The 26,804-nt window shown below is 42.1% G+C and overlaps 1 protein-coding gene across 3 annotated transcripts in view; it reads left to right on the top strand.

Annotated features, from left to right (window-relative positions):
• Positions 1 to 26,804, top strand: part of pcbp4 (poly(rC) binding protein 4) — a 150,909-nt gene that overhangs the window by 101,212 nt on the left and 22,893 nt on the right. For 2 of the 3 annotated variants that reach the window (XM_083771702.1, XM_083771703.1), the window contains exons 5-12: positions 78 to 194; positions 6,679 to 6,810; positions 7,612 to 7,740; positions 10,333 to 10,407; positions 14,889 to 14,960; positions 16,634 to 16,657; positions 23,406 to 23,447; positions 23,740 to 23,815. In XM_083771702.1, coding sequence (XP_083627828.1) covers positions 78 to 194; positions 6,679 to 6,810; positions 7,612 to 7,740; positions 10,333 to 10,407; positions 14,889 to 14,960; positions 16,634 to 16,657; positions 23,406 to 23,447; positions 23,740 to 23,815 — 667 coding nt within the window. The remainder of the gene's footprint in view (positions 1 to 77; positions 195 to 6,678; positions 6,811 to 7,611; positions 7,741 to 10,332; positions 10,408 to 14,888; positions 14,961 to 16,633; positions 16,658 to 23,405; positions 23,448 to 23,739; positions 23,816 to 26,804) is intronic. The other variant, XM_083771704.1, reaches the window with a different exon arrangement.

Raw genomic sequence — 26,804 nt, forward strand, 5'->3', positions numbered from 1 at the left:
TCTGTCTGTCTGTCTGTCTGTCTGTCTGTCTGTCTGTCTGTCTGTCTGTCTGTGTCTGTCTGTCTGTGGCTCTACAGAGCAGTGCGCGTGTCAACATCTCGGAGGGTTCGTGTCCAGAGAGGATCATCACCATCACTGGACCCACAGACTGTGTGTTCAGAGCCTTCACCATGATCACATTCAAACTGGAGGAGGTACATGTGTGTATGCACGCACACGCACGCACACACACACACACACACGCACACACACACACACACACACACACACACACACACACACACACACACACACACACAGAATAAACTGAAAGTTTCAACAGCAGACTTGTAAATTGTGTATGAACTTTAATGAATTTGATTTAGTGGAATTCCTAAGGCAGTTTTGACTGCTTAGAAAAATCCCATTTGCCCGATAGGCAAGTAACGTTCATTTGTAACTCACCACCAGACATGAAAATGACTTACCACTATGGGTGTGACAAATCAATATGTAGCCCACTAGCAATGCGTGGGGCTCTAAGGAGATTGGTGTTGTTCCCTACACTGCACTCGGTACAATTGCATATACTGTAAGTGTCATATAAGAAGAGACTTGCAATTTATCCCAAGAACAAACTGAGGGTCATCAACAACAAATCTACAGCACTTAAAACAGGCCCACAAGAGCAGACAATATAAAATTAGCTTGGGAGGAAATGCAGTTTACCACTTACATAATTCACAGAATATATAATCTATAAGCTTGCAGCGCAATGCTTTGTGAGCTTGTAGATCTGCTGTTTGACTGTTCTCGCCAAATGACATGCCCAGAATAGGGACGTTAGTGGTAAAGTGGTTAATTTGTCTGCCACTGGTCTTAAGAGAAGTATTTCTTAGGGTAAAAACAATGTGCAGTGATATCCAGCCGTGAGCCAAACTGAATCTGGCAGTATGTGTAATAAATGCAGATATTATCTAGTTGACCTACTGTCTTCTTAATGTCTTAAAACTATTGGAGGAAAAGTTCACTGATGGAGGAGAGAAGTAGCTCCTCTCTCTCTCTCTCTCTCTCTCTCTCTCTCTCTCACTGACACACACACAAGCACGTGCACGTAACCAGGCGCTCATGCAGATCCTGTTGCACCCAGGGGGGCAGTCAGACTGATATTTTGTGAAGCCTGAAACTCCTGAAAGTTCATATAATGGCCTGTTGTGGCGCTGTCACTGGACCCAAAAAAACCCATAGCCCCATAGAAGTCCATGTATTTGGGCCCAACTTCACCTAGACTGTATTACCTTAATAAACATGGTCATGAATACTTTCTTTCTTTATGGTCCCATTTATAAAATAAATGACCATAAAGTCACGTATGTTCTGAGGGGCGTGGCTACCGTTACAGTCTATGATCGGGAGTCCCCACCCACTCGAGTCAAAATAAAAACCAACAGAGAAGAAGGGGGGAAGTCCCGCCTCGTTGTCTGGGCAGCCAATGGCCAGCTGGGCCCAAACGGAGCCAGCCAATGGCCAGCTGGGCCAAAACGGATCTAGAAAGATGGCGACTTACAGTGCAGGAATAAGAGGCTTCATTTTACGTCCATGTTAGACCCGGGGAACGCTTTGTCCATATTTTTTACAGTCTATGGTTGCACCATGCACATACTGTAGGCCCACACACGTTCACATGCTGTAGTGCCCCCCCCAACCCCCCCCCCCCACACACACACACACACACACACACACACACATACACACACACACACACATGCACACACGTGCACACACACATGCACACACACACATGCACACTACGTGTGAAATACAGAGAGCTCCCAGTGGGGTGTAGTGAGTAGAGAAGAGTGACGTGTGTAACCTTTACTTGCCGGCAGGATGCATGGAATTCATTATGTGTCTGACCACGCACACAAATACGCACGCACACACACACACACACACACACACACACACACACACACACACACACACACAACCAATCATTTGTCTAAAGCCGTTTCCATATCCGTCCTTGCCTCTATCTTTCTATCCATCTTTCATTCGTTGTACCAGTCCTCAACATAATGAATGCCAGGGAAACTTTCTCCATTCTGAATAGTTCTCAACATCCCAAGTGCCAAAAAAATGGGTATCTGCTGATGAGCCTCTATCCTCTCTGCATCTCTCCTCCCTCTCTTCCTTCCTACCATCCTTTCTTTCCTGTCACAAAAAGCATGCAGTGGCCCAAAATGCTAAACGGTGTGTGCATTATTCGCATGGCAACTATGTGCATGCAGTTGTTGCATGTGTACTATATCATGTGTACTGTATCATGTGTACTGTATCACATTTTCAGTCAGGGAAAGAAAGCTCCAGTGGAGTTAACTTCTTTCCACAGAATGCCCTCAATAGGGGTTTATCCAATCTAGGGGTGCAATCATTTACTAAAATAATTGTTCATAATATGAATGATTCTCTCTGGGAGACTGATGAAGTATATAGGGTTTAAGTGAATAAAAGTAGAAATATGCAACGTTCCTATCTTTCTTTCTTGTTGTCATTGATGTATCCTTCCTTCTCCCACTGCCTCCATCCTGCCTTAATATTTCAATTATTCCAATTCCGAATATGGAGAATATGGATATGAGAATGCGAAAGTGTTTCTTGTTGATTTGCTACTTTCAGTGAAGAGATTTGCTATAGGGGAAAAGGGAGGAGGCCTAGCATTGACGTCTACTCTGATCAACAAAATATATATAACGTTTAAGTGAAAGCTTTGTTGTGCCAGAGAGAAAGCGAGGGAGATGAGTTAAACCCATTTTGGGTGGGAACCCCTTTTGGTGTTAGCATTATGTTATGATTTAGCTATTGAAAAATAACAGATCTACAAGCTCATAGCGCGCCACTGAGTGGCGCGCTACGAACTTGTAGGTCTGCTATTTTTGAAAATTCGAAGAACGACTGACATAGAAACATAGCTTTTTCAGAAAAGTGTCAGGATGTAGAAGAATGGGTTAAAACAAAGCTCATCTGTTGAGAGTGCATAGTACATAAATCAGGCTAGGGTCCTTCCCACAGCTGGCCCGTGTTCAAATCTGACCTGAGGCTCTTTACGGCATGTCATCCCCTCTCTCTCTGTGTCCCACCTTTACTGGCTCGGTGTCACTGTAAAAACAACAGAAATGCTGAAAAAAATTTAAGGAATAAGTTGAAGAAGGGAGAGATATGAAACAAGGAGAACAAAGGAGAGTGAGATAGTTTGACAAGGGCACAGTACTAAAGAAAATACTCAACAAAAGAAAAATATATACAGATGAAAGGAGAGATGTTGTGAGAACAACAACAACAAAAAAATTAAATAATAAAGGGAGAAAAAGAGAAGATGGACAGATTTAAAAGGATTCCAGAAAATCTGAGAGAATGTGAGAGTGAGCAGGAGAGAAGAACAGTGCGAACTAGAAAAAGTGCCCTTCTGGGCACAGGTCTCCACCAGGTTATCCACAGATCCGTGCAGTTAGAGGTAAAAACACTTTTCGGGCAGTTATAGTGCCACCTTGAGGCTGAGTTGAAATTGTTCATGTGGCATTTTGTCCTCGGCCTAGTGGGAATGTGGGTGCACAATTTCACGGAAATCACGCGATGTGTTCATGATTTGCAGCATTTTGTTTGAAACTGAGCACTCCTGTGAACTTTGGAAGCCAATCTTAACCAATCAGGATGGAGTGTGAGAAATATGAAAGACCGGTTTGGTTGAATGGCTCTAGAGAGACTGTGTACCAATTTGCGTGATGTTTGGACAAAATCTGTAGGTGTGCTGTGCAAAAACCTGTTTTGCACAAAGCGGCCTCCTGGTGGCGCTATAACAGGCCGTTCTGGAAAGTTTGGGGCAGAGGTTCATGGTTGGCATCCAGGGAGTGTGTGTGCAAAATTTGGCATCGACCGGGTTAACGGTGGCTGAGATTAGCTGTTCACGGACGGACGGACGGACACACGGACACACGGACACACGGACGGACGGAGTGCAAAACATACTCTCCCCATGCCTTCGGCTGGTGGAGACAAAAATGGCAAACAATAACATGTAGAGAGAGAAAAGGTAGAGAATTGGGTAGAAAGCGATAGCACGAGAGATTTGACTCTTTATCTAATTTAATATAACGACCGACAAAAGCAACGAAAAAACACTAAAATATTCATGAGAGAGAGAGAGAGAGATACAGACAGAGTCAGACAGAGACAGAGAATCAGAGAGAGAGACAGAGAGATAGTTTATGGGAAGATCAGACCAGTGAGGTTAAACTCTTTGGGAGAAATGAAAAGAAATTGAGAGGGACGTATATTCATGGTTACGGTGGGAAATCAATTCTCCTCAACTTAATTTTACAAAATGCAGAAAAGTCCCACCAGAAAATAGTAGGCTGTATTTATTCACCTGCTGCACACCAAGGACTGGAGCAGCCTGCGGTGTTAAAAAATACACTTCAAACCCTGCAGCCTCCTAAAAGCCTCCATGGACAAACGTCAAAATATGACGGGTGTAGCAGCTAAAGTAAACACACACGCACACGCACACACACACACACACACACACACACACACACACACACACACAAAACATCAGTTTCAATAAAGCAAAAAAAACAAACTGAAACACATCCATCAGTCACTCGAAAATAAATGTAGAGCCATGATGTGGATTCCAGGACTCCTTTGATAGACATGAGAGATAAATAATTTGTGTGGCGGTGCCGCTACCGGGTAAGGAGAGGCTACGGTCGGTTTCTCACATTCCGATCACGTACCGTAGTAGAGCCGATGGAAAGCAGACATGGCTATTTACATTTCAAACGCACAGAGTACGGCCAAGGCTCTAATTGATTGGAGCGGCTGCATTAACAGCAGGCTGATTTAGATCCTGCACTTATCACCTGACTTTAATTAAAGAGAGAGTCTCTGAGAAAATAGGTGGTAAAGATCGGGAAAAGAGAGAGAGAGAGGGGGGGGGGGGGGTGGGTGGTGTTGTGTGAGAGTGAGATGAATGCGTGAGAGAGAGAAAGAGAGAAAAGACAGCTTCTGAGCACTGAAAGAAAGAAGGAGGAGAGTCACGGAAAGGAGGGAAAGTGCAGGGAGAAACAGAAGAATGAAATAAATAAGGCAAAGAATAAAGAATGGAGAGCTGAGATATATCAAGGGGTTAGTATAAAGGCTGAAGAGACATCGATGTTTAGTTTAGCAGAGTGGGGAAGAGGTTTCAGATGAAGGGAGGGGAGAGAGGAAACAAGAATACACAGACATTACGACAAATGGGAGCGTGGCGAAATAAATGCTGGGGGGGGGGGGGGGGGGGATACAGTGACCCGGAGCAGCACCTCTCCTCTCTGCTAATGGACCACATACTGCAGTGTAGACTGTAGAGCACTGTTTACCCCACAAAAAAAACAAAAACAATAAATAAAATCAACTGGGTGGCAATATCTGTGGCCAACTGGCTGCACGTAGAGGCCGAGCAAGCCCCTGGCGAGCACGAGGCCTGGCTAGAAGACAAATGTACTGGCCCAGACACTCAGAGCCTCGGGTCCAACCACTGCCACCGAATGTCACACCCCTGACTCGGGTAAGGGCAGTAGGTAGCCTTTTAGCACTGCTACATGACCCACGACAGATGGCAAAGTGCCTTTGTGTCGGTAGCCATGAGGTTATACAAGGCACACGTTGGCGGCTCTGCTGGGTCAGCAGACTGATAACTCCAGTACTATATACAATTATACATATGACGAATTAGAGGGAATTAGGTTTGAAAAAGGAACAAACACCCGCACACTGTCTTCAAATGCAGTGAACCAACTTTTAATAGGGAAACGGCAGCGTTTCGGCCTATGCGGCCTTCATCTAATACCTAATGGTAAGCCTAACGGGTCAAACCAAGAAATTACATCACTACAAAAAGGATGCTTTCTCAAAATTTTGTGTTCATAAAGATAGCCTGATGAAGGCCACATAGGCCGAAACGTTGCTGTTTCCCTATTAAAAGTGGGTTCACTGCATTTGAAGACAGTGTGTTTGTTCCTTTTTCATTGTCGGCCACCATACCCTCTCCTACGCACCTGTCGCCTGTAGGTGTGCAAAAGTCTTGCTTTTTATTTTAAGGAATTAGGTTTAAAAATACTTATGGCCTAACTCCACCATAGAGGAGGCAGGTGGAAGAAGAATTAACTTCATGTCATAATATGCAAATCCCACTGCTCTCACCCACAGGTGCAGCTAATTAAAATGAAAGCCACATTGAGCTGGAGTGTGTCATACTGACATAACTGCAACATTGTTGTGACATTCTCTTCGGCGTCTCCAGGCCAAAGAAATGCAACATAATGTGCACCAACCACCATTACCATATAACAATATTAATACTATTACCATATTGTGTTAGGACGAACACAAACATGAAATGACATTGAAAATGAATGGCCATTTTTTAGTGTTTGTGTAAACACAAACATTATGTATACACAAACATTGAAGACAAAAGTGAGGACACAAATTTTGATTGGCTGGAATGAGATGATGTATGATGATGTACTCCTGTATGATGATAAGAGCGCCCTCACTTCACACGGGTGTGATTTCATTGGTTATCGTCAAAGGAATATGTTGTGTTAAAACATTGAATTCAGCCTCATTCTAACCAATGATGTCTTTCCCATGCAGGACCTGTTAGCCCTGGTAGCCAATGGCACAGTGAGCAGCAAGCCTCCCGTCACACTGCGGTTGGTCATCCCTGCAAGCCAGTGTGGATCTCTCATTGGAAAGGGCGGCTCAAAGATCAAAGAGATCAGAGAGGTGAGATGTCTATGCGACACCTCGCAATGCCAGGATGTTATTTAGTGTTTTTATCATAATAAAAAAAGGAACGGTTTTGGACGTACACGGTTTCCATCCGACAGCGACGATGTGCAGACTGATATTATTAATATTAACCCACCCTGACATTTTGTAGCAAAGGTTTTTTTACTTTTTTTGTTTGTTCTTTTACCACTGCATGGCCAGTATCTGTGGAGGTTTGACATGTGCATAATATTGTTTTCTTTTTATATTCATATTCCATCTATGCCATTTTGAGCTGTATTCTTCATCAGGAGATATGCTAGTATCTGTATAATATTGAACATTGGCTGTAAAAGTATTAGTTTGTCCACAACATGCAGTACAAAACATGCACTACAAAACATGCACGCACGCACGCACGCACGCACGCACGCACACACACACGCACACACACACACACACACACACACACACACACACACAAAGTAATGTATGTCCTATCAAGCTTCCAAAAGCAGGAATTAGGAATCACGATATTCAGGTTTCACTAAGCAGACCACTGACCTTTAGGCCGATCGTCACGTCAGCAGCACACATTTTAATTTCATTTCAACCCCAGGAAAGCAATGAGACTCATTCTAATCGTCATCTGAAGAACTTGGCCGGCGGCAGAGCGCCAATACTTCGATATATGTTTGAGTCTCACGCGTGTGTGTGTGTGTGTGTGTGTGTGTGTGTGTGTGTGTGTGTGTGTGTGTGTGTGTGTGTGTGTGTGTGTGTGTGTGTGTGTGTGTGTGTGTGTGTGTGTGTGTGTAGTCGACAGGTGCCCAGGTGCAGGTGGCGGGTGACCTCCTCCCCAACTCCACAGAGCGAGGGGTGACGATATCGGGCAACCAGGAGGCCATCATCCAGTGTGTCAAACTCATCTGCGCCGTCATTCTAGAGGTTTTGTGCCGCATTTTAACGATTTTTCAAAAATAGCAAGCTCGTAGCGCGCTATGAGCTTGTAGATCTGCTATTTTTCAATAGCTAAAGTATAACGCTTAGTTAAAACACCAAAAGGGGTTCCCGCCCAGAATGGGTTAAACCATAGAGTCAAATGGTATTTGACCAAAAAGAGCGATTGCAGATCTGGCTCCCCAGATGCGATTCTATTTTGGTACGCTATTATTTTCCCCTCCATAACAGATATTGTAGATCCAATATAGCTCATCTAAGCTCACAACGTGTTGCGACACGACATTTGATCGTGCAGTTCATCTCAAAAGGATGCTAGGATTAATCATAAAAGAAAAAGTTATGTCAAACTCAAAAGCACGATAAAGCTTTGTCTCAGAAGACCTTCTCTGCCTCATGGCCAGGTTGGAGTCCTGCTTTGTTTTACAAATTCTGTCAAAATGAATGGCTTTGAAGAGAGAACAATGACATACAGCAAACAGATGGTTGATTACCATAGAGATAGCACTATGCTGTACCATACAATTATGAATGCTCAGAATGTGAATCACACGTAGTCACAAATCAATTGGCCTTTAAAGATGGTAATTATTCCGGGAAGGCTGTGCTGCACACATTTTACAGACACATGCACGCACGTGTGGGCGATGCACACACAACACACAAACATACACTCGTGGGTGCTGTTGAGTACAACAGCCTTTCTTCTGTTCAGCTGCGCTGCTTCACTTGGTGCCACACATCATCACATCAGTGCCTCGCACAAAGCCACTCATTCTCACCTAGTAACCACTTTCAACCTGGCGTCCCCTATTTTGGGCATGTCGTTATAGGCGGAAATTGTCAAAATGTCCCAAACATTTTCCAACATTTTCTGAATTAGCTCAAATAGCCTATCTTTTTTATGAAGTAAGTACTGTAGAGAATATAGCACAGCTACAGTGCCATGCTCTAGGCCCTAGAGCATGGCACTGTAGCTGTAGCATGTGCCTCACATGTGCCTTAGAGTCTAGGGCACATGTGAGGCCTATAGTTGTAACAGCTAGGTCCAGGACAATAGGCTGTACCTGGAGCTGCCCAATACACCACAGTCTTCTACTATTATACAATAATAGAAGTACATGTGTAGAAGTGTGGTTACTGGTAATTTTGGTAGACTGGACGTTTAAGGCCCCGTGCACACAGAGTCCATTTTATTTGCACGGAGAAATTTAGACGACGACAAGCAAACATTTAAAACAATCTCTATGACCTTTTGCACACCTACTAATGAAATTGCCATCCGACGAGTGGCTGAGACGGTGCATTTTTTTCTAATCGAATCCAGATTGATTCCTGCGTTATAAACTGATTGACCAATAAGCAATCACGTAAATGACTCTGTGTGTGTCACGTACCCCCTGTCTCTCTCTCCCTTTCCTGTCTATAAGTTCTGTAATGTCCAAATTAAGGCAGAAAAGCCCCAACAATATCTATTAAAATAGACTGTGTTGAAGAGCCTTAAAATGAACAAGGCAGTTGTGTCCTGTTAGGCTTGATGTGATTACTTCCTGAAGAGGCAGCTATGCTGAATTCAGCAAAACAAGTACAGTACTGTATTGTCACTCTCGGGCAGAAACTTATATCTATATTTAAACTTTTTGTGTTAAAACTTAGATACAAGTCTGTTAAAACTAATGAGCTTTTAGAGTAAATACAGGCAGAAATCTGGTATTTTGCATCTGGATCATATCAAAGCATTTTTCATGAGATAATGTTAAGCCTTTGAATGTTGTTCACAGTGAAAACACCGGGGTGATCAATAATTCATGATTATATTCTCATTAATGGGAGGCAGCAAGCTATAAATTGATGCAACTCAGAGATTAGAAGGGAAAACAGACAAATCAAAAGCTGTTGATGCTGCCAGCTCATTTCCATTCTGGGCACCTTACTCTATTAAGAGAGAGGAAGGAAAGAAAAAATAGTAACCAGAGCCCAAGATAAATTTGTTCACTGTCAGATGTTTACTCTGTTCGACTTCTGTTCCACCATGCCTGCATTCCATTTCCTTCTGCATCTCAAAAAAAAAACCCATGCAGTTAATTTCCATTTCTGACCCTTTCTGAGGTCCTATTGTCTTTGTATCTTGTTGTGTGTCAGCATATGCTGTGGAGCTGTGTCAGTTGCCAATGTGTTTGTGCAAATTGGAATTCAAATCGACAACTCGAATTTTACAGGAGTAAAAGTTTACAGGAGTAAAAGAGCGGGTTAACTTCTTCAGCACAAGCTATCCATGAACTAGAGATTATCCGACTCGAAACAAAAGCGTGAACAGACTGGGCATTAAAGGTCTGAAAAACATGCAGAAACTGAAAGAATAGCAAGCACTAAATGCAGTTACTAGTGAATAAAGACACAGTAGTGTTTCGCTATTCTTATGTGCTTTTGCGGTACGTCTCTCTAGTAGTGTCACCAGGCAAAGACAGTTTCACATGCGTCTGTTCCACTTGCTGATTAAAGTTTCTCCCATTTGCTCTTTCCTCTTGTATTTGCTTGTGTGATGACCTCCTCCACCTAATTCTATCCTGTGTTTTACAGTCTCCTCCGAAGGGAGCGACGATCCCCTACAGACCCGGACCCTCCCCAGGAACTGTGCTCCTGTCAGGAAATCAGGTAAAGACATGCAGGATATCACACAGCGGTAATATCTGAGAGACTCTGACTGTCACTTTACCGTGATTGTGGGTGGAGCGGTGAATGTCACAGCCCTGAAATACCCAGAAACCCAAAGCAGAGCGTACTGTATGTCCTTTACTGTGATTGTATGGGGACAGTGAAAGATGTACCATTCATAGATCTTAATCATTCAGTGCCAATCAAGTTTTTTTAGTTTTTTTTTCCAAAGGCCCACAGTGCCAATCACGTGTTTTTAGTTTGTACACTACAGTAGATGACACTCTTAGCTAAACTATGATCCACAGTCCAGTCTAGTGAAGCCAACCACCAGGAAACCATGTGCTTGCAAAACTCACCTGCCATCCACTTCCTTGTTATGTTAGAGAACGCTTAATCGCTTATATCTCTCTCCCTGACATTTTAGTGCCGAGCACTGCCGGCCACCATTGCATTTCCAATGGACTCTAACTATTGAACAGACACACGGTTATCCACACGTTTTTATTTTATTTTTTATCAACGGTCTGGGATGCGATCGTAGTAAAGATGAATAGTCTTTGACTACTTAAAAAATAAGTAAATACGGAAAGAAAGCCTGGCACTGGGTGGTACATTTGTTTATTTAATCTGGCTAAGAACCCAGAATTCAATAGCAGTCTTATCTGTAGTACCAGCACCTTGTGGTTAAGAGTGTATGTCCTGACTGAGACTGGGAGTTTGGGGTTCAATCCCCAGCCGAGTCATACCAAAGACTTAAGAAAAATGGTACCCAGTGCCTCCCTCCCTCATACTAGTGTCATGTCCAGGGGTGTACTTGCGCATTAAGCTGCCTTTGCTAAGGATGCTTTGGGCCACATGGCTCAGGAACCATTGGTACTCAAGGCTACATACTTACTTACTTACTTAATATTCTGGACTCATTCTTTATTGATGGTGAATACAGTGTCACTGTTTTTTTTCCCTTCACAGTGGTATGCATACTACTGTACAGTAGCCATCAGTAAAATAGCTGAATTATTATATGCCATATACAAAGAGTAATTAACAATGCCCTTTCAACGTGACATGACAAAAGAACACAGGCAAGCACTGACATTTAGGATGATAAGCGCAGGCAAAGAGACTCCCATTTGGTCACTTGTTAAGCATCTGTTTGATGTATAATGGCACCATGCTCACGGACGAGGCTAAATGATGTTTATTCATCGCCAATCATGACTATTCATGAAGTATGCATGCAACATGACTGATGTCTGCCTCCGCGTGTCCACGCACGTGTGTGCACGTGCATCTGTTTGTGGCCCTGCTGTTATGCATGTCTCGCTGTATGAGTGCACACGTATGTGTTCTTCATGAATATATGCACCTAAAGTGCACAGGGTCACTGAGGACTATCACTCGTTAGAACCAACCTGCTGTTGAATATTAATTGACAGGACTCTAGGGTTTTACGCTGTGACTGACCAGTGACCACTGAGTTTAATGTCCATTTGTGCAAAGACAGACGCAATCAATTAATTTGGGAGGATGCATTGTTATGGACAGTGCAACATGCAATTTAATAATACCTTGCTTAGGTGAAGACAGAAGACACCAGATGTTTCAATAATTGTCATCAGGTGTCTCGGCTGTTTCTACTATTAGGCCACAGCCGCCACAATGCCATGCAGTGGTACCTGCCACGGTACACCTCACTCTGCTATGCATTTTAATTCATTAGAACTGTCCGATGTAATGACACGTTTCTGTTAGATTGCAATGTCCACGGGTGTGTGTCTCCGTTCACAGTTAGTTACACTGCCAATTGAGTTAATTCATTACTGCATGACATAGCTGTCGACACCAAGTTAATATGATTATGGGGGGAGGGGGGGGGGGGTGTAGGAACTGGGAGGGTAACATTTAAAGCAGAAGCATTCTGCTGGCCATCTTTGAACCAATCAAATGCCACTAACAAAACACTGTTCACAGTGTGTTGTCTTCCTCTCCGTTTAATTAATAACTTACAAATCAACCAATTAACTACATGTTGCCATGAATGCATCTTGACTACTTCTACAGCTTGTCAATAGACTTTCCTCTCTGGTCTGCTAAGATCTGTTGGATTTGTCTAATTAGGGCTAAATGTGAATAATCCAGAGTTATATATCTTTTTGTTTTCACATGAATTACCCCACTTAACCCTCTAACACCCAGCGTTGCTTTTTAGCAACAATTTTATTTTATTTAATTACTAAATTATTATATTTCTTTTCTGTTCTTTTTTCACCTAAATGTCATCAGTGATGTTCATTGCAATGCCATTTCAATGACATTGGTCATGATATTTGCATATAAATACCCCCCACTGAGGCTGAAATTCACACAAATTAAAAATGTCTGGACTCTGTGCGATTTTGAACATTTTTTAACCTAAGACTTTTGACCTTTACCCTAATAAAAGTAGGTAAAATAATTGTAATATATGTTTTTTTGTGATCATTAGAATGTCTAGAACATGTTTTATTCATTATTGTGAAAGATATCCCCCAAATGTAAATTATTATTTTTTTATATTATTATATAATTATTATATAATTATTATAAATTTTCCATCAAACTTTATTTTTTTATTTTTTTTAACATATGTTTTAGTGTCAGTCCTAGTAGTACAAAGTAGTAGTAAGGTTGAAATCTATTTTTTGCAAGTAGAAATTAATGCGGGTGTTAGAGGGGAAGGCCCTTCTGTCCATTTATAAGATAAGTTCAAACCCTCCATTTTAAATGCTTTGGCCTGTGTTTTCAGGCAGAAGGGGAGCTTGTATGCTTAATTTTGGTCAATTTAAGCAATAAAAGGGCTTCCCAGGGAGAGTGGTGTACTGTACCTGTATTCTTTTTTTAGTATTGACTTATCATGCCGTGTCTCCCAGACAGTGCACTTATTTGGGGTAACAGGGTTTGCACTTTGCAGTAGTGGAAAGTAACTAAGTACATTTACTCAAGTACTTTTTTGAGGTACTTAGTTTAGACTAGTCATTGGTTAGACCAGTCATTAGTCCTACAACCTATCTCAAACCCTAACCCTAACCTCCCACAGGGCAGCACACCTAAACCTAACCTTAACCGGGGTGCATACTTAGTCATTGGTTAGACATGGGTTAAGGTTAGGTTTAGGTGTGCTGCCCCGTGGGAGGTTAGGGTTAGGGTGAGGGTTTGAGATAGGTTGTAGTTGTAGGACTAATGACTGGTCTAACCAATGACTAGTCTAAACCAATTACTGTCTAAACTAAGGGGTGCAGTACTTAGTTTAGACGGGCCTTTTGATTGTAACAGAGTATTTGTTTTTTTTTGTGATATTGCTACTTTTACTTAAGTACAACTTCAGTGTCCAGTACTTCTTCCACCACTGAGGGTTTGTGGAGCTTAGCCTAGCACGGCTGACAGTCACTCTCCATTGAAAGGCCTGCTGAGCTTGCCATGGCTTAGTGCTAATACACTTCACTGCAGACAGCACTGAGACCCCAACCTGACCCAAATAGGAACCCCACCAGTGCCTTCTGTCTGTCTACCCGTTGCACTCACCCTCTTAGCTCACCTCTCTACTTCTCTTCCTCAATTATGAAAAGGTATAAAGTAGAATGGACGGCATACTCGTATTTAACCATACTTAAACCCTATATACGTTGTTGACCGGGATCACCTGGGATTGATCCTTGGCCCACTCCTTTTATTCCGTCTAATAACCACCCTACATGGTCACACACCCTACCTACCTACCTACAGTACATGCCCAGAATAGGGACACTATGGTTCAAGATGTATAAAACTATAATAAACTCATTTAAAAAAAATCAGTAATTAACTGTGCCTTTTTGGATCATCTAGATCAGATTATTTGCTGCTGGGACAAGCCTGAATAAGTAGATTGAGCTCCATTCTGTTCTTACAAACACAAACAACAACTACCTTGTGCATGCTTTAAAAGTGATAGGTTTATACCTATGGTTTATTATCTCATATGAGTAAAATATTACACCCGTGAAGGCTACAACTATATGTAATAATAATCTATCTATCTATCTACTGGCAACACAGCTAGTGGCACAGGAGATACACTTTTATATGTATCCCTTTGTTTCACTTTTCATAGTGTTGGAGCTCTTTGACTCTGTGGGGCAGCATGGTTGTGCTTATATGTGCAGACTTGCAGTAGTGTTCAGTTTACATTTTGTCGACTAAAACTACGAAGAAAAAAGTTTCATCCCTAACACAACCTGTATAACTGGCTGCATGTGGGTGTCACACTCCAGCTAGTCGGCCATCAAGGCCTGCCAAAATACAAGTCTAAAATCGTATGGTATTTACTCTGTTATATCGGATATGGCTTAGACTAAATGGAATTTTATTCACAAGACTATGACTATAACTAAATCAAAATTAACTGTCAAAATGAACACTGGTGGTGTTTGACTGGTGCTTGTTTCTCTCCCCCCTGTCAGATGTTCGAAGCATCTGACTTTGGCTCTCATCCCTTGTTCTCTGTGACGCAGGGAGGAGTGGACCTTCAACAAGTGAGTATAAGGGAGTCAAATTGTATTTAGCGTTAATTTAAAGGTGGTGCACAGTGTATAAGACAGTGATTTATTCATTCATATTCTTCTCAATATGAGTTAAACAGCTCTGTATTTGGATAGAAACCATAGAACGTTTATTTAGTAACAATTAAGGGACCCCACTCTCTCCAGCAAATACATTTTCAGGTCAGGATACCAATTTAATCCAATCAGTGAGAATTCCATACAGGATGAAGGATACTGCTGTGCCATTGGAAGTGATAAAATGATAAAGAAAATTATCTGACAAAATTGGAACTGTAGCAAGACTAAATGGAATGGTATTTGTGGGGTCTAGCTGTAGCAAATGCAAAATCAATTACACCGCCACCTTTAACTGTGACAGATAACAAATGTAATCAAAGGGACCTGTAGTGGTCCATTTGGTTACATTTCTTTTTTACAGTGTTGATTCTGTCTGATTCATTCATGTATATGAGGACCTCTGCACACTGAAAAGGTCGGGGTGCTCAGAAAACCCAACACACACACACACACACACACACACACACACACACACACACACACACACACACACAGTATAGAGAGAAAAGGGTATGGAATGCATAGGGCAAATGAACGGACCCAAAGCCCTGTCTATGATATCATGAATTATCTCACGGTTACAAATGGACGAGTTTACTCTGTGTATCGACTAGGAGCACATTCTGGGTCGACCTCGTCGTAAATCCGCTTCATGACGACTGCTCAGGAAAGAACAACAAACGGACTTGCAAAAAGTCCAGTGAAACCTTTGTAATGGCAGCGCTCCAAAACACATAAAAATCATGATTGATTCAGATTCAGATGTACTTTATCTTTATTTATAACTCAGAAAAGTGCAGTGTTGTGTTTGCCAAGACTCAACTTGGAAACAGTGGAAAGGTATTAACGTAAGTGTGCTTTAGGTAATAGAAACTAAGTGCAGTAAAGTGCAAAGGAGCATACCCAGTCAATACAAAGAGAACATATCTCTACAAAAGCAATCAATAAGAATCAAATATTGGCAAATAAGGCAAAAAACAAAAGGCAAGTTAATTTAAAATCTTCCGATATCCAACCTCTATAAAAAAACAACTTTGCACTTGATGACAATTGGGTAGGCTATATAACGGTGAATAGTTGTCCCTCTCTTTCCTGTCACCATAATGTTGAATGAAACTTGGAAATGCTTATTGAAACATGGACAACAAACAAGTCTACTCAGTTTCTGTTTTCCTTATTTGACATTAGCTAACATGCCGTGGTCGCAATGTCCTCAAGTGACTTTTTTTTACTTCCATTTCAGACCCAGGTCTGCAGTTGCCAAATCCATTTTAGCCAATACGCTTTCAACAATATAAAATCAATGCGAAGACTGCTTATCTGGGAAAGGAACCACATTTCTAAAAGTGCCACTGTCGCATACCATTACCAACCAATGCCTTGACCACCCAATTGAATTTGTACTTCCATTGAATATGTCTCACTAGTATTAAGGTATAGCCCTACATTCCCACAGGTATTCATGTATTCGCCCACAGAACACTGCACTGTGTAGCCTATTTACAAAGCCACTTAGACATTCACTCTCTTGATAAATATTTCTTCCCTTTTCCTTTCATCGGATGGTGCTTGGACTTGTTGAATAGGTCGCTGACTACTACCAACAACAGGTACAGTCAGCACTGGCAGCCACTGATGTTACATAAAGATCAATGCATTCACTACTCACACCTCAAGGCCCTGATGTCACATAAGATAAATGTATTCACTACTACACCTCAAGGCCGAGAGAGAGAGAGAGAGAGAGAGAGAGAGAGAGAGAGAGAGAGAGAGAGAGAGAGAGAGAGAGAGAGAGAGAGAGAGAGAGAGAGAGAGAGAGAGAGAGAGAGAGAGAGAGAGAGAGAGAGAGAGAGAGAGAGAGAGAGAGAGAGAGAGAGAGAGAGAGAGAGAGAGAGAGAGAGAGAGAGAGAGAGAGAGAGAGAGAGAGAGAGAGAAGGAGAGAGGAGAGAGAGAGAGAGAGAGAGAGAGAGAGAGAGAGAGGAGAATTGAGCGATATGGAGAGAGAGGAAAAGAGCAAGTGAGGAATGGGATGGGAAAGAGGGAGGGAGATAAGGGATGGAGGGAGTGAGAGAGAGGAGGTGTGGAAAGATGTCTGAAGGAAAGCCACAGAGAGAAATAAGAAGAGACAGGAAGACTGCATCAGTTCTGGCTGCAGAGCCACTCCCGTGGCGTGTGGAGTCAGTGTGAGTGTGCCTGCTGAGTCAAACGGTTGATAAAAGTAGACAGGAGCCTGCCTTTGCACACCCAATAGAGCAGCTTACCCAAACAGTACTTCTGCTGAGGGATTTTTCCTGTTTATTTTTGTGTGGTAGAAATTGGTCCTCAACCTCACAGGAAACGAGGACTATGGACTATCCTACCATAAACGCAGTGTCTCCATCTACAGCACTTTACCATTATTGTCTTCTGCTCTCTTTCACTCCTCGCATGATATGAAGAGTTGTTCTATCATTTTAACTACTTGTGTTTTATTGTATTATATTTTTGTGTCCTGCCCTGTGAAGCACTTTGAGCTGCATTTATGTATGAAAGGTGCTATACAAATAAAGTTTATTATTATTATTATTTATTATTGTTGCTGAGCCAAGAGGGATCTGATCAAGGATGGTTTTTGGCTTCAGCGCACTTTGTTAGAATGCTACAGTTTGACATTATTTTGTTGCCCATATAAGTAGTTTGGACAGGAAATCTTTAGCGTTCAACTGGAGATCCTGACGGATGTTGATGATGCATAGTGACATGTTGCCATGTTGGCTCACCACAAATGCTAAGAATGTTATTTAATCTGAATCTGGTTCTCCCAGTCCCGGCAGAGTAGTTCCGGAGCAACGGATTGTGTGGCCTTGCTCATTCCCTGATGGACTGATCGAGGGTAGCTACTGGGACGTAAGTCGGGATTTGATTAACCCCGGCTGGGTCGCCTGAGTGAGGGGTATGATTTTGATAGACCTCAGGATACATCACTGAGGATACGTCCCAGGTGCATCCATGCAATGTATTTTTATTTACGTTACATGTTTATACCTGGAATCCTAGTTTCTTTGAAGCACTGCATTGTCCTCTTGTCATGTTGATGACGGTCCATGATTACTCTGGTCTTTACGTACTCTGGTCGTGGTCCTTGAATATCGGATATCTTCTAAATTACTCATTTGTACATTGTAATAGAACATCTCAGGAAAAAATATCAATTGAGCAGACAAAGAAGTGCTGCCAGAGGTCTATTCAGAAACAAGAACATCAGGAGACAATTGTAGCTTAACTACTGTAGGCTCGACCATGGAACAGAAATGCAACAATGCATGTGTCATCCCCTCTGACCTCTGTAAGAAGACATGCCTTTAAAATGTCTACAGTATATTGTACAAAGGCCCAAAGTTAAAGGCGAAGTTTAGGCACCACCACAGTACATGATGGTGACTTTAACTGTATACTGTAACAACATCATTGCTAGTGATGCTAGGGGACTGAACTAAGAGGCAGGCACTGTTCTCCCTCTGACTTTGTTTGACGAATACTACAGTACACAAGCATATTTCTAACTTCACCTGCTTATCAGACTACTCAGATTATGCCTTTTAAAAGAATCGTATCATATCGTGTTTCCATGTGATCATATTGATTCACTCATCTACCTACTTCCTTATTTAGCCGTGCCGTGTCGTGTATGCGTGCGTGTGTGTATGCGTGTGTGCGTGAGTGCGTGCGTTTGTTTCATATAGCACCTGCACCTGAAATTCAGTGGTGCAAGCAGATGTGTCCTTATTGATCTCTCACCTGTATTGCCTGCGCTGTTTGGGGACAGTGTGATTAATTATCCTGGTACAAGCAGTATATCATCACAGAGGAGGTCAGATCATGCACTCATGTTAAATCACAATTATTGGTCTGGCCTTTCAAATTTGTCTTTGGAGACCTACATTTGTAAGTCCTGTGTAAACACATTGGATTTAGTGCCTTGCAAAGTGCAAAGATCGGAGTCATGGGCCCTCATTTATCAACTCGGCGTACGCCAAAATATGGGTTCACGCCGGGAATTACCGCAATTTTCGGCATTTACCATTTCCGCAAAACCTTGAACTTGAACGTGAGCCAGGACAAAAATCATGTCGGGTCGGGAGCTGTCGTAGGCTTTGCCCTCAGCTGTTTTTCTCTCGTAGAAAAGCGGAGCAGCATTGTCTGAACTGCTGACATGCTGTCACAGGCATCCAAGCATATGTATTCACTCCTAAAATGTTAATATAAAACTGTATGTATATACATGTAAAAAAAAGAAAAAGAAAGAGAGATTTCCAACTTTACAAGCAATTAAAATTGCGCAATTAAAAACAATATAACATGTTTACAATGTATTAGTTTGTGCTTAATCAAACAGTGCTTTACTGGCCTTGTTAAACAATGCGAGCGCACTTGTGAGATGATTTGGGAGCGCATGAGTGTGACATCAGATGCCTATATAATCACTGATATTATAAAAAAAATATTTAGGCATAAATGGACTGCACGCCTTTATTTCCAAGTGACAATGACAAGCATACAGCTTGCCTATTTGCATTTGTAGGCTATAGGCGTAAGGGGCTTAATCATTCACCATTTAAATAAGTGCTTTGACAGTTCAGATAAAAGCGAGATCATTTTCGGGAGTCGGGAGGACGGGACCGTGGCGTGCAAGCCTTCATCCATATGTTTATGATTCGTTCATCAATGATCAAATCACTCCATAAACGTTGATTATGACTGCCTTGACGACATGGCAGGCATGTCGTCAGGACAGGCATCACTCACCCACAGCACTTATCACAGCAGTGCACAGTCTCACTGATCGCCTTCGCCGTGCACTGCGCACGAATGGGTAAAATTAATATAGGCCTAGCCTACAAACGTATTCCATTCATGGCGATGCGATGTGTCATGTAGCCTTGAGGTGCATGCGTGCGTGCGTGCGTGCGTGGACATGACAGCAAGGCAAGCGAGGTGAGAGGGAAACAGACAGGGTAGGCCTACAGCTTTATTTAATTCATGCGGGTGTTCGTTCTTTATTTATTTAAGATACAACACACCATTTGGGCTTGCAAGTTGCGTGTGTGTGTGTGTGCGTCTTGTGTGTGTATGAGGGGGGGGGGGGGGGGGGGTGAGGTGGGCATCAAGGCAAGCGGGGGAAACTTTTTTATATGGTTTCCATGCGTTGTTTGGTCGTATTGCAGTGCATGTCGCAAAAACGAGGGCGCGGCTTGATTTCATAGGGCGTGCCAGATTGATTTCAGCCGTCACATTTATCACTGCTAGGAATGAAATTAAGGAAGGATCAGCTGTTTGCGATCGCTTTATAAATGCCGTGGCGACGTGAGTGTACTACAAAACCTACACTCGAATTTGGGGCAGATTTTACACTCAATTGATAAATGAGGGCCATGAACTCTATAGTCAGTAAGTAGAAGTGCCAAGTTCCGTTAATTCAGTGCGATAAAGTGACCAGGATAGCCGGTAGATATCAAACCTACTGTAGCATCTGTGGAGAACAAGGGACGTACAGTATAATGATGACAGTAAAGAGGGATATCGAAGGAGGTAATATGAGGAGATGGGCACAGCGAGAGTGGGAAACAGTAGGCTTTGACTGATCCATTTTCCTTTTTTTTTTCTTTTATTACTGTTGCCGATACTTTGCCAGTTGTAGATCTGAGATAGATCCGATGAGATGGTGAAATTTGGGTGCTGTCAAAACCTATGCTTATTGCTTTCATGCTCTTCAGTATGGACTTTGTCTCAAATAATTACAATAAACATTTGCTTCTACAACATTATAGTGTACACACAATGAAAGTTATGTGATTGAACTGTGATTGAACAGATTAAGTAACTTGTTCTAATTAGTTTGATATTGACATACAGTATTTCAAAACACTTCTGACTTGACTTGACTAGGCCGACAGCTCCCCGGCTATTTTCCCTACTTTTGAACGACATGCTTGTACGACAAAGTATGGCATTAGTTTACACAAAAAAAACCCTACAAAGATGAATATGAACTGGACTGCCCAACAATGGCATTTATATACAGTAGATACTGTAGTATATAATATGTTATAGTATCTACTGTATATAAATGCACCCCTAGCAAACCTCAACCTAGAATTTGCCAACTCTGTTACATATGTCTCTAGTACCTTTCCATTGTCAATTCTCCAGCTATATTAAGTCACTAATGAATATTTAGAAGTGCTATTTATTAATAATTAATTCATTATCGTTCAGCCTGAATGCACTGTTTTATGCTGGTATGTTCAATACCTCCCTCATCATGAATAACTACTGGAATATCTGCAGAACAAAGGATAAAATGAGACCATACTGTTCTCACACAGCAAAGTTCAATAAGATATTCTTTCAGCTACAGAGACATCACTCTCGAAAAACAAATATTTAGGGCTAATTTACTGGAGAATTGCAATGGTGATATCTTGGTTATTTGACACTACAAAGTATTTGCAGATTTGACAACACGCTGAACCTGTACCTGTATCTATGTGTGTTCAAAGAATATCAAGGGTAGCTGAGTGCCAGAAAAGTTTATTTCGAGATGATAAACACTAAGTAATGTTCATATCTCTGAATTACGCTTGGGTCGTTTAAGTGTCCACAACACCATAACAAGGATAACAAGACAGTATTGCCTTTGACGTTGAGCTACAGTATCTAGCTGATGCAGTAGATGGTTTTCTCTTGACTTATTATCGTATGCAGGGGAGCTCCTAACTCTTTGTTGACTTCTACTTGTCAGCTGTCTGACTCTGTTTTATGATCTCCTGATCACAGAGCACTGTGTATATCCTTGAATTACCATCAGGAGTCAGAGGTACAGGGTCTGTGGTGCCGCGAACTGCAGCAAGTCTCAATTCACACATATCTTAAAAGTGCTGCGAGCGTTGTGTGCTTGTAGATCTGCTATTTTCAAAATGTCTTGAAACACAAATTTGGTACAGGGCTCCCTGGCACAAAACAAGTTATGGGGGTCCATAACATGAAAGTATTTGAGAATCACTGGTTTAAATAACAAATGAAGATATTGGAAGCAAGCTCAAATGAGCAACTACACTTTAGAAACAAGCCCCAAAAACTGCTATCCACAAATTTCCACAGAACTTTATTGAAAAAGAAGCGGACATGGCAACACAGGACACAAGCGCAGGCCCACAGACACTGGGCTCCATTTTCGTCACCGCTAAACCCCTTATCCCTAAACTTCTTTGCCTTTTTTACTATTTGTAAAAACATTTTTGAATAGTTCAACTAGCCAATCTACATTGACACGTTGTGAGCTTGTAGACTGGCCATTTTAACTATTCAAAAATGTTTAGCTAAATTGTAAAAAAAAGAAGGAGAAGTTTAGGGATAAGGGCTTTAGCGGTGACGAAAATGGAGCCAACTATCTCCCACACACTCTTTATCCTGTGCACGCTTACACAGGCCTCACTGTCTACGGAACTGTTCGTTTCATTCTCTTTGAAGTTGACTAGGGATTTGGGCTCAAAATCCCTCAAAGACCACCACAATCTCCACAATATGCATCAATATGTTTATATAAAGTGGCATCGATTCTGCCAATAAGAGGTGATAGGGTTCACATTCTGTCGAGGATAAGTTCTCACGAAACTTAGATCTCCCTGGTGTAACAATTCCTGTCTTTATGGTGAAGGAGGAATACAAAATAAAATGTACACAAACAATGGAATCCTAACAACATAAAACTGTGGGGTCTGAGATGTCTGATAAGTTTCTACGTGAAAAGAATATTAGACCCGGATCCCCTATACATAATACCTTTCAATCCGGGAAGGCCTTTCTGGGGTTGTTGTTGCTATGTACAGTATATAGCAAGTTTAGCAACATACATTTTTGGTAATTTTGTAATAAATATTAGACGTTTTTCAGAAGGCGTTTTTAAAATATGCCTGAGGTCTAAATGGGTTAAGATGCATTTTACATACAGAGGGTAGAATAGCGTAAAATTGCTTGTCTTTTGGTTTTGTGGAGGTATGCATTTTTAAAGGCAGTCTTTATTATTAGACGGTACAGTGCAAAGACATTAGAAGAAGGTTACAGAAAGGCTACAGAATTTGCCTACAATGCAACACAAGTCTCTTGAGTCAGACTTGGATGTAGAACTTGCTTGTACTTTATGTAAAGTGCCGTTTCTCAGTTCAAAGTTGTTTCAAATACTGATTTGGATGATTTCACACAGCTTGTCTGAGATCTCCCAGAATGTGTCAATGGTCAAATTTTTAACCTATTTGGTGATTAGATCAAACCGTCAATATACTCGCAGTTAACCAAGTTTTACTTGTTTTCTTTCCCTAGGCATATGCTGTTCAGAGCCAATACGGCATTCCACATTCAGAGGTGAGAACTTGACATATACTCTAATATTTTGAACATTGATATTGTACTGGTGGAGCTGCTATTTTACAGGATGTAAGGATCTACTATACAGTTTAAGGTATATGTACAATGAGTCTTCGCTGTTTGAATAAACGGAATGCATTATGCATTAAGGTTAAATTATATTATTACACTGCATTGTTGAATGCAGTGTGATAATATAATTTAACCTTAATGATTCCAAACTATTTATTTATGTTTAATATACAAACACAATAATTCTCTCTCTCTCTCTCTCTGTCTCTTGGTTAAGTTGGCTAAGCTACATCAGTTGTCAATGCAACAACAGGGCCTGGCCGCCATGGGCCAATCAGCCTCAGTCCTACAAGGTACGTACATACACACGCGCACACATGCGCGCGCACACACACACACACACACACACACACACGCATGCACACACGCACGCACGCACACATACTGTACACACACACACACACACACATGGACACACAAGGACACACCTGTGTGTGCGGACATGTCTTCCAGTACAGTCTGTCAGTGTGTTTATCTGTTGAAGTCATTGTCACTCAAATAACACTATGACTTTGAAGTCACTTTGTTTTCACGCAACTCTGCTTCACTCTAACTAAAACAGTTTGACGATGATAGATAGACTAGATCTGCTGATGGATTTGCTTGTTGATCTCTCACACACATGCACGCACGCACGCACACACACACACACACACACACACACACACACACACACACGCACACCATATAATATACATACAGTATACACTCTGCGGTATATATAAGATTATGCATTATACATTATTATACAACATAAAAACAAATGTGGCATTTGCTGTTTGGTTATTGTCTCCACCAGGCCGAATGCATGGGGAGAGAGTATGTTTTGCACTCCGTCCGTGTGTGTATGAGTCTGTGTGTGTGTGTGTGTGTGTGTGTGTGGGTGGGTGTGTGTGTGTGTGTGTGTGCACTGTTAACTGGTCGATACCACATTTTGCACACACACTCCCTTCCAACGATGAACCTCTGCCCTAAATCTTCCGGAACGGCCTGTTATAGCGCCACCAGGAGGCCGATTTTTGAAAATCACATTTTCAGATTCCATCCTAATTGGCTAACATTGGCTTGTTTACAGGATTGGCCCGTTTTGAACAAACAGCCTGCAATTGAAGTGAAATCTTTCACAGACTTTCCTACTAGGCTGAGGAATATAACCCACCCTTTTCACATTGGCCTGTTATAGCGCCACCAACAGGTGGATTTTTGCAAAACACATTTTTGGAACAGAATGCCTCAAATCATCCAATTGCCATCCAAGGCAAGAAGAAATGTCACCCTTTTCACATTAGCCTATTATAGCGCCACCTGGAGGCCACAACCTGACCTGCCCTGGTGGAGACCTGTGCCCCGAGGGGCACTTTTTCTTATTGTGTTTGCTTTTCTGGCATGTGTTTTGTTAAACACATGTCACTATTCTACTGTTAAAAAACCATGACAGCTTTGTCATCTAATTTATCAGCCCAACAGAACAGCACATTATCTTGTGGGGCTATGGATGGATGACTATTCTATTATGCCCCAGGTAGAAAACTCATCAGTAGTGGTAGTGACGCACGCACGCACGCACGCACGCACAAACAAAACACATTCATATTTAGACACACACTTACCTAGCCTGACACTCATCCTCAATTTTCATTTAGTTTCACTTTGCAAACACGCACGCACAAACAAAACAGATTCATATTTAGACACACACTTACCTAGCCTGACACTCAATTTTAATTTAGTTTCACTTCATTATTCAGACTGAAAGCCCTTCCCACAGCAACAGTTTCTGGGATGGGCGTTGCCAACGCGGCAGACTTTGGTGGCTAACCTGGTTGCTAACCACAAACACAGTCAACGAGCGCTACTAGCATGTAAACAAACACAGTAAAATATGATGTTTCTAAAACCCCTAATTTCTGTAAAGAAACTATTTATCATAGGGTGATATTGCCATATTGGCACGTTCGCAAGTTACTACAGTGGGGGAAGCCATGTTTGTTCATCAAGTTGAAACGGCGCTGATTGGCCGTAGCCAATAGCAGACCTCATGTATGAGGTCTGCTGACATACAGTCACCAGACCTCATACATGAGGTCTGATGACATACAGTCACCAGACCTCATGTATGAGGTCTGGTGACATACAGTCACCAGACCTCATACATGAGGTCTGGTGACATACAGTCAGCAGACCTCATACATGAGGTCTGCTGACATACAGTCACCAGACCTCATGTATGAGGTCTGGTGACATACAGTCACCAGACCTCATGTATGAGGTCTGCTGACATACAGTCACCAGACCTCATACATGAGGTCTGCTGCCATACAGTCACCAGACCTCATACATGAGGTCTGGTGACATACAGTCACCAGACCTCATACATGAGGTCTGCTGACATACAGTCACCAGACCTCATACATGAGGTCTGGTGACATACAGTCACCAGACCTCATACATGAGGTCTGATGACATACAGTCACCAGACCTCATGTATGAGGTCTGCTGCCATACAGTCACCAGACCTCATACATGAGGTCTGGTGACATACAGTCACCAGACCTCATACATGAGGTCTGGTGACATACAGTCACCAGACCTCATACATGAGGTCTGCTGACATACAGTCACCAGACCTCATACATGAGGTCTGGTGACATACAGTCACCAGACCTCATACATGAGGTCTGCTGCCATACAGTCACCAGACCTCATACATGAGGTCTGCTGCCATACAGTCACCAGACCTCATACATGAGGTCTGCTGCCATACAGTCACCAGACCTCATACATGAGGTCTGATGACATACAGTCACCAGACCTCATGTATGAGGTCTGGTGACATATAGTCACCAGACCTCATACATGAGGTCTGCTGACATACAGTCACCAGACCTCATACATGAGGCCTGGTCACCGAGGCTGCCATACAGTCACCAGACCTCATACATTTTGAATGGGCGTGGCTAGTGATTCAGGGGCTGGAGACAGGCTAACACTTGCCATCTTAAACTGTAAATACACACAGATGCATTTTATGAACACATAAACACACAAACAGCTGAACACTCACTCATTCATTAACACAGACACAGAGATACACACACAGGCACACTGCGCTTTTCATCTAGCTGGCTGACACTTTATTTAGTCAGCTGTGTGTGTTTTCTCTCTGTGGAGACAGAAAGAAAGAAAGAAAGAAAGAAAGAAAGAAAGAAAGAAAGAAAGAAAGAAAGAAAGAAAGAAAGAAAGAAAATCAATAAATAATCAAGTTGTGTACCACAAGTCCAA

The sequence above is a fragment of the Protomyctophum parallelum genome (assembly GCF_964188405.1).
Source record: "Protomyctophum parallelum genome assembly, chromosome: 8".
Taxonomy (NCBI): Eukaryota; Metazoa; Chordata; class Actinopteri; order Myctophiformes; family Myctophidae; genus Protomyctophum; species Protomyctophum parallelum.